Raw genomic sequence first — 8860 nt, 5'->3', positions numbered from 1 at the left:
AGCCTGGAAACCAAAGGTGAAAGAAGTGGGTGGAAACTCTGCGCTGCCGTCCAGGAAGAGAAGTGAGTAAGTCGGCTGCAATATTTAACAGTGCCTCCGGCCCCGCCGCCCGCAGACCCGCCTCGACGGGAGCCGGAGCTGTCGGGTGAGTGCCGGGGTCACGGGAGGGTCTGCGCCCGAGCGGGGGGACCGGTGCGGCTGCAGTGAGGGGATTTCTTGGCTGCTGCTCTCCCCAGGGAGCCGCAGCCCGGGCGCTGCAGAGGGCGGGTCTGCCCGTGCCGAGCAGTGGGGACGCGGTGACGTCCCACGGCTGATGGCAACGCACCCGCTCCCGGCTGCGGGAAGCGGGACAGGAGCTGTCAGACCCCGTGTGTGTGTGCACGAGCACCTTCACCTCTATCCGTGGCTGTTTTGGTAACCTGCAAAACCAGACTCGTTCTTCTCATACTTTAAAGGGCGGGAGGCATGTTCCTACAAACTTCCCGGGAAGACAAAGTGAAACTGCCTGGAATAATGCTCCAGCCACCATGTCAGCGCGGTGCCGGTGGCTGTGCAGCACCCACGGGACTCCGCTGCTTGGTCCCAGGCACGTCCTAGCTAATCAGTAACTCCCGGGATAATTAGCTGGAAATGCCAAAAGGAGGGCGCTGCTGCTTTTTTTAAGACATAAAGCAATAAATCATTAACCTCTGAGCGCTGGAGCTGCCTGGGAGTCACGTCCCCTCTGGAGCAGTCGCTTGTGCTTTGTCTCCCCCAGGAGCGAGGCAGAGGGAAGCGCTTCAGCCTGTCCCATGTACCCACGGGAGGGAGGCAGGGGACGGCGAAAGCCGGCAAGAGCGCGATGCCCCTGGCAGCTCAGGGCTGAACTGGTGCGGCGCAGCTCTCCAGCGGCAGGGGTGGCCATGAGTGAGCTTCTGCGTCCCTGTGTCCTCCCATCGCTGCCAGCGTGGCCTGCCATGGGGAAGTCTGCTCATGTGGCCATTTCTGCTGTGCTCCACAGGGAAAACCCCACAGCAGCAGTATCCTCCCGGGTACCTGGTTGTCTGCAGTGTCTCTTTACTCACCATCATTTTGTGCCGAGGCCGAGAGCCTTGAGGAGCTCTCCACCTTTTGGCTTCTGCACTGGAGCCCATCTTTTCCCTGGTATTGTTCTTGGGCATGCCTGTCAGCTCCAATGGTCACCCAGCTGTTGGGATCAACATCAGGTTCCCAAATCCAGATCTACAGCAGCGGGCAGCAGAAGGGGAGGTGCACCAGAACGAGCATGAGGACCCCATATGCATCAAGCCAGGCAGAGAGGAGGATTAAAGCAGTGCAGGATGCCAAGGGCTCCCGCCCCAGTGGGGCTATGAAACCCCCACCTGCACATGTGGCAGCTGGGCTGATGCAATTTCTCCCAGGGCTGAGCTGGGGCAACGGGCTCAGCATGTGCTGGTCACCCCGTGGTGCAGTGCTGCAGCCTGACCCTGACACAGCCTCCAGAAAACACAGGGTCAAGCCAGGGCAGGGCATCTTCACACCAACAAAATACCCATCACTGAGGTGGCTCCCACATCTCTGTTCATCCCTGCCCTCCCAGGTATTACCTGGCATCCCACTCCAGTGCAGACCCCTAGAGGCAAGGGATAATCCCAAACACACAGGGTCAAATGCAGCCCTGGCCCTGCCTGGGTGAAGAAACACGGGACAAAGCTGGAGTCAGGAAAACCAAGGAGCAAAGGCAGAGCACCTGGGGTGCTGTGGATGCCATGCTGTGGGGACACTGCTTGTAGGAACAGCCAGGAATGACAGCAGAGTTGGAGCTTGTCTGAGTTTGCATTTCAACCGTTTCTTTCCCAGCTCGTCCCCCATGGGCTTTCCATTGCACTTGGATCAAACTGTTTCTGGTTCATTTTGGCAATGGGGTGCCCCAGTCCCAGCACCCACAGGTAGTATGCCAAAAGTATCATGCTGGAGCTGTCCCTGCCCCACCTTGGGGAGGGCAGGGCACAGGGCATGGGGGAATTCACGCCAGATGGCTGCTGGGCTGTCCCACTCAGCCCCAGCACCCACATCACCTCCCTGGGCCATGGAGCAAGGGAAGGATGACCATCAGGGAAGGCTTGTTGGTGTTGACCCCCATCCTGCTCACCTGCCTGTCTGCTTGAAACCCTTCCCCTTTCTTTGCAAATCATCCCATGAAGGAAGATGAGGAGGAAGGCTTTTCCTTGGCCTGCTCCTTTCAGTTTCTGAAAGCAGTGGTTGTTTAGAGCAGCAGAGGGATGAAGGCAGATGAATGGCACTTTGAACAGCAGAGATCCATCAATAATGTGAGGTAAATGCCTTAGTGGAGAGTTTTACAGCTTAAAAAATTAAATACAAAGGCTTCCCATGCGCTCAGATAGCTAAGGACTGCAGGGTAACCACCCCAGGGGGATGAGATGGACAACCAGCAGCCCCAAAGCATCCCAACCCTACCAAAGATTTCAGGCTGGCAGGTGCTTCCACGTGGCTGTAATGTCTCTGGCAGGCTGCCTTCCTGCCCACTCATTTGCACAGGTGGCTGCAGAGCAGGGAGAGAAGGAGGAGGAGGGAGATCAGGGTTTGAGGAGCTCAGAGCTACTGAAAACTCCCTGCCAAGTCACAGTGGTCTGAAAACCAGCATAGTGCACAGCTGGGTCCCTGAGCTGCCTCTTCAACCCCAACCACCTGCTACAGGGTGGAAACCGTGGTGTAAGCTCTACTTTACCCCATCTCCCTCTGCTGCTGCCTCTCCAGGCAGCCTCTGTGGCACTGCTGCATGTGGTCCCTGAGATACACCAGAGCTGGCACCTTCAGCCTGGAACTCCTCAGCTTTTGCAACAGGGTTTGGCTCCTCTGCTACGTGCATCAGGATGGTGAGACCATGCTGCCGCAACTGAACTCTAATTCCCAACGGAGGGATTAAAATAGAGCCCCGGGCCAGCTGTTGAGCAATCGCGGAGTTCACTGCTCGTGCGACAGTTGCTCGGTGCTTCCCCCACGGAAATCTTTGCCCGTGCTCCAAAGCGGTGTGTGTCATTTCCCGTCTCTTCCGCTGACCCGAGGGCGCCCGTTCTGCACCGCTGGCATACGGGCAAAGGGCTGGAATCGTCTCCTGGTGCTTACTCCTGCCTGAGCTTATTCCTGTCATCACAACAGTGCCAAACTATTGCTGAGCCAAGGAAAAGCCTTTTCAGCCATTAGCTCAGTCCCTGGGTTTGAAAGTGACCATCTCTACTGAGGGGTGAGGCTGCCCAAAGCTGCTGGCAGTATCAGCATCTCTGTGGGTGCTCAGGGCCATCCCCATGTGTCCCTCAACTCTGCCCCTCCATGCATGTGAGCTTTGCAGCCCAATCCAGAGGGTGGGGGCAGTGAGAAGCAAAGGGCATGTGCGTAGTGGTGGGATGCACCAGCAAGTCCCAGCTTGACCCAGATGGAGACCAATCCCTCCCTGAATCTACTCTGAGTGGTCAGGAAAAGGCCTTTCACTCTTCATTTCAAGCCACAGAATTACCCTGTGTCCCTTCCTACTTCCAAATGGGCAGAAAGCCCCTGCACCTCATAGTCCACCTATGGTAGCACCTGCTGCACAAACCACTCCCCTCAGCTGGCACCTCCCAGTTCAAGGGGTTCCCGTGGGCATTGGTTTTGGTATGAATAGAGCAGAGGGTCAGTGCCTGGGAGTGCTGGGCTGCTCCTGCAGCACTGAGCATCCCCCAGCACAGCTGTGCCTCTTTCTCAGACACACACACTGAGGAGGAGCAGTTTGGACCAAGGGATGGGTGGCACCTGCACACAGAGCAAACACATAGCTGGGATTCTGAACACACCAGCCAATACCAGCCCCAAGTGGCAGAAATTGTGTTTGTCTTACAGATCTAGCAGGTTTACAGAGCTCAGGGCTGACCTGAAGCTTTGCAGTGACTCCGAACAACAGGATATGTTGAAGCAGTGGTGGGGGGGAAGAGCCAACTTGAGCAAAGTTTCCAAAGAAAGCCCTGTCTGTCTGTGCTGCTTCTGGGGTGAGAGGTGCCAGGTGCCAGAACTCCTTGTGGCAGTTCCCAGTTGCAAAAATCTGTGTCAGCTCAGTGCCTGCCCTGTCAGAGACATGACAAGCTCTTTGCTATTTTTTCCCCTCTTGCAGATGGAGACAGAGCCGGCTGGAGCCAGGGGAAGCTGACTCGCACTGGCTGCTTGGCTCTGAGAACTGAATTCCATAGGCGTTAAAGCCTCCAAAATGCCCTATGGATTCAGTTCTGCAGCTGGGCAGCAACTGAGCCTCAAACCTTCAGGAAGATAATGCAACTGTGAGCTATTCCTACAAGGAATATGTAAATCTTGGCTTCTGCACAGAGATCAGATTAGGGATGGAGGTGAGTTATGGCCATCACAGAAATGTCTGCCATCAGAGAGCTACTGGAGGTTTGTGGCACATCTTCCCCCAAGTGAAAAAAAAGCCCAACTACAGAATGTCTTCTTCCCTCTGGAAGTGAAATGGCACTTGAGAAAATAAATACATTGCTACCTCCTGTTGTACTGCATGCGATTGTGAGCCTCTGCTAAAAATACACATTGTCAGAACAACAGCCTGGGTGTGCCCAGCAATCTCCTGTTCAGAAATCCAGGCAGCAAAACCAAACAAAACTTTGGAGAAGATAAACAGGACAGGATGGGTAGAGTTAAGGGTTATGCCCTCTGTCTCCCCATGGGCCCTGGAGATGACCCCAGCAGAGACACATATTTAGAGAAAGTATTTGTGTAGGCAATGGGCTCTGTTTTCACCCATCTATCACATACCTCTGGGAGAGCCTGGCTGTGGCCCCTTGAGTTTTGGGGACATTTCCACTCTGACATAGTGTCATGCTGCCACCAGGGATCTAACAGCTGGAGGACTGGCATTTAGGATAAGTTACTGTGCAAGTCCTTGTAATTTATGTAGAAGCTCAACATCACCATATGGCAAACCCCATGCTCCTTCTCACCTTGCCTAGAAGGGCTGGTTTGCATCTCTTCCAGGATCTCACCTAAGGCAGCCCCTGCCAATGGCAGACAACATCCAGTTCTGACAGCTCAGCTGTGTCCCACAGCAGCTCCAGGGGATGGGGAAGAAACTCCTTCCCACACCCCACTGGGGTGCTGCAGCACTACACAAGGACCTGATGCATGAATTTTGGGTTCGGTGCCCAAAGGAGCTGCTGCTGCTGGAAGGACAGGGAATGCACCACCAGTGCAAGGGTAATGCAGGCATTTAACTGCACATCCCTCACTGGGCAGGACAGCCTGCTCAGCCAAGGAAGATATTAAAAAACCCCAACAAACAAACAACTAACCCAGCAAGAACTGCTGCCTTTTTCCTATATGGGGTAACCAAAAGCATAACTGATTAGCCGGCAGTCATTAGTGGAGGCCTTTTCTAGCCCATTCAGCAAGTCCCACTGCCACTGTTTGCAACACAGCCAAGGAGCATCAGTTTGGTCCAAGGTTTCTACAGCAGTTTTTCTGGTTCAGCCCTCTTGCAGCTTTGTCTGGAAGCAGAGTTAACACATTTCCAAGAAGCTAGCTGGGGAAGGGGATATGCAGACAGTTGCCGAGACACTTCAGCAATTGGTTAAACAAAACCTGTTGCACTAAGTTAAAAAAAAAAAAAATAAAGAAAATCCACTTTATAGCAATTCAGAACAACCAAGAGCCTCCAAGTTCACCCTTGCAGTCTCTCCTTTGCTATGCAGATAGGGAACATCCCATTCCCTCCCATGTGGGAGGTCAGGGGGAGACTAAGAGGCTACAGGGGGACAGAGAAGGTCCACTATTTCTCCTGTATGCTCATAAAGTCCCTCCTGATCCCCAGAGAATCTGACAGAAAAACTAGGGCAGGGCAGGCTACTGCCAAGCAACCATGGCTGGGCATGAACCATGGCAGAAGCTATCCCTAACTTCACAAAAAGATGCTAGATCTGATCGCAAGTTATTCACAGGAGAGACTGATGTTAGGTAGTTAAGAATCAGAAATGTAAGCATTTGCATTTGGGTTTTTTTTATTGTTTATAGTAATTAAAAAGGTACAGAAGTTTGCAAGTAAGTCAGACCCAGCCCCTCACAGCCCTCCAGGCTTCCAACACAACCACCAAGCTATGGAAGTGCCATGGTTCACACAACTTCAGTAACCTCATTGGAGAGCCAGCACCTGCAGCCAGAGCCAAGTTAGACCCAGAGCAAGGCCTCAACAGCAGTTTCAACAAGGACATGTGGCCAGGAGCACTGAGCACCGTGTTATCAAGGGTAAGAGGATGGGGACACCAGGATCTTTTGCCAGAGTGTAGGGAAGTGCTGCATACAGGCCTCACATGGTGATTAAGCACAATGATATGGTCATAAACAGCAGTGACAAGACATGCAGACAATTGCTCTGTAGAGTGTTCAAGAACCCCTGTGTCCTCTGGGATGTGCACTGCCCTCAGCATAGAGGAAATTCAGCTTTTATCTCTCCAGGAAGGGAAGCAGCTTAGAGGCCCTTCCCCTGGACAAGGCAGGAAGAGGCCCATCTTCTCTGATCAAGGGCTGCTGTTTGGAGATCCCCCACCAGCCTGTGACCAATCAACCAAACCAGTGGAAATCAAATACTCATTTCAAAACCAGGACCAATGAGCTGATCCAACAGTCAGGTGTCATTGGTTTCTTCACAGGATGGGCTTGTGCATCAAAAAGGGTAAATCTGCCATAAGATTGTGAAGGATGGGGAGCAGTTTAAAAAAAAAAAAAAAAAAAAAAAAATCAACAGGAGTGGTGGCATCCATTGCTTGTGTTTCTTGCCAACTACACCAAAACCAGCTGCCAGCTGGCTCCCATGAGGGTACTGCAGCATCTGTCCATTGGCTGTCTGACTACCTCAATGTCTCAGTTTCTTTTTCTTCTTACGGTTCCGGTCTTCACTGCTGTCATCTGCCTCGCTGGCACTGGGGGTCACAGCCCGCTGGATGACCTTTTTTTCCACTGCATATTCCTGGTCTTCTATCTTGGGGTCTCCCTTGACCAAGAACTCTCCTTTCCGATAGGATATGGAAACACTGGTCCGAGGGTAAGTGCCATAAACCCTCCGGAGATCATCCTTCACAAATTCTGGGAGGTCTTTCCTTGGCCCAAACACCTTTCCAAGCTTCCCCCATTGAAGCTCCCCTCTCATTGTGAAGCCTTCTGGCCACGTGTCTCGATACTGATCTGACCTCTGGTAGGCAGCATAGGGATGGTAGTTTGCATAGGGATTGTAGAGAGGGATAGGGACCATGGGAGGGAAGTGCCAGGCATGGTATGGATGGACATAGGGATTGGAGGCACTATAGAGGTGATGATACTCCACCTGACCTCCCACATAGTGAGGGTAGCTGTTACGGTCCACCACAAAGGTGATAGGGCGACTGTAGAAGTTGTGCATGTGGATGGGAGGGAACATCACAGAGCTGGACACGTCCTCTGCTCTCCCGGGCCGCAGCGGTGGGTAGGCATAGGCAGAAGGTGGGATCATGGCTGGGTAATACTCCCGTGGCACAAAGCTGGACTGGTACATTGTACCGGAGCCTGGGGTTTTACACAGGAGACACTTCTCTGGAGCAGTTGCTGAGTCTCAAAAGCTGTGAGGACAGGAGGGGAAGAGAAACAATTTACATTGGTTATATACATTCCAGGCTGAATAAGGAAATTCACTTAGCACTGGAAACATAGCAACTAATTAACAATTAATACAAGGAACTCCCCACAGATTGCAGGAGCAGTAACCTATCAAGAACAAGTAGAGCCACATTGCCAGTGACTGCCTGTTAGCTGCTCTGCAAGACATCATTTAAGCCACATATCTTGGAGTTGCAAAGATGAGAACAAGCTAACAAAGACCACTGAGGGCAGAAAAGTCAGCCTCATATCCTCATGACTTGAGTCTGCAGTGCTGGGAGGCAGCAAGACACTGCAAGAAGCTGGAGGCCCTTGAGCAGGCATGAAAATGGGGAAGGCAGGCACAAGGGAAAGAAACACAGCAAGCAGGCAAAGAAAGGAAAGAGGCAACAGCCCAACCCTGCTGCAGTCATGTCAACTGCTGTCCTGCCAGACAAGGAAATCTTAAGCAAGATAAAAAGATATTCAACTGTCCTTAACTCTCTCCCCATCCTCCCACAGCCCTGCTTTTACTCTGATAAGCAAACAAAAGCTATACCTACTGTTTATTCCTAGAGCAAAATCCAGGCACATCTACGCTTTCTCTGACAAGTTCTCATGTATAGGTTTCTCTTTCTGGTCTCACTAGTTACCATTCATGTTTAAGTGTGCATTTACCTTGAGCAGCTCTGACCTACAGCTGAATTTGCTCCTAGCCTGCCCTTGGCAGATATCCAAACACCCTCCAGGGCATTAAGCAATGTCCTCCCATGACTCATTATCCTCTCCCCTAGGGCAGGAAAGGAAGCTGTATATAGCGTAGGGTTGTTTTTTTAAAAAAAAAAAAAGTTTGCTATCAGAGACAGGACAAGACCATGCACAGAACTAAAGGCAGCAAATTGGATGGCTTTTTTTTTTTTTTTCCTGTGGAGTTCAGGTCCTGTGGGCTCCTTTTGCTTCAGCCTTAACTAGAGTTGCCTCTCCCACAGAGGAGAGATGTAAGCTCAGCTGTCCCCTAAGAGGTGCTTGACACAAGCAATGCTGGGTACTGCAAAATGGAGGTTTTACTTCTTAACCAGCACAAGTTGCTCCTGTTCCTAGAGGTTCATAAAGCACACTAGCTCAAGCCTGCTTTTGCCATGGGTTGAAGGCTAGAAGCCTTCACGCCACAAAGGGAACAGCAGAATAGCACTAGAGTATTCAGTCAAGACCAGGCAGC

The 8860-nt window shown here is 52.1% G+C and overlaps 1 protein-coding gene across 1 annotated transcript; it reads right to left on the bottom strand.

Annotated features, from left to right (window-relative positions):
- Positions 1 to 6045: 6045 nt before the first annotated feature.
- C8H10orf95 (chromosome 8 C10orf95 homolog) lies at positions 6046 to 7620 on the bottom strand. The gene has a single exon (XM_048311667.1). It carries the CDS (start codon positions 7559 to 7561, stop codon positions 6887 to 6889), a length of 675 nt encoding a protein of 224 aa, XP_048167624.1. The 5' UTR covers positions 7562 to 7620; the 3' UTR covers positions 6046 to 6886.
- Between the last annotated feature and the right edge of the window lie 1240 nt (positions 7621 to 8860).

The sequence above is a fragment of the Corvus hawaiiensis genome, chromosome 8, assembly GCF_020740725.1.
Source record: "Corvus hawaiiensis isolate bCorHaw1 chromosome 8, bCorHaw1.pri.cur, whole genome shotgun sequence".
In the NCBI taxonomy this organism is placed as follows: domain Eukaryota; kingdom Metazoa; phylum Chordata; class Aves; order Passeriformes; family Corvidae; genus Corvus; species Corvus hawaiiensis.
Note: the sequence above shows the minus strand (reverse complement) of the source record. Positions and strands in the feature narration are given on the sequence as shown.

What these genes read in the sequence shown, in the direction of transcription:
- C8H10orf95 (XM_048311667.1), bottom strand. Translation starts at nt 7,561, where the DNA reads ATGTACCAGTCCAGCTTTGTGCCACGGGAGTATTACCCAGCCATGATC.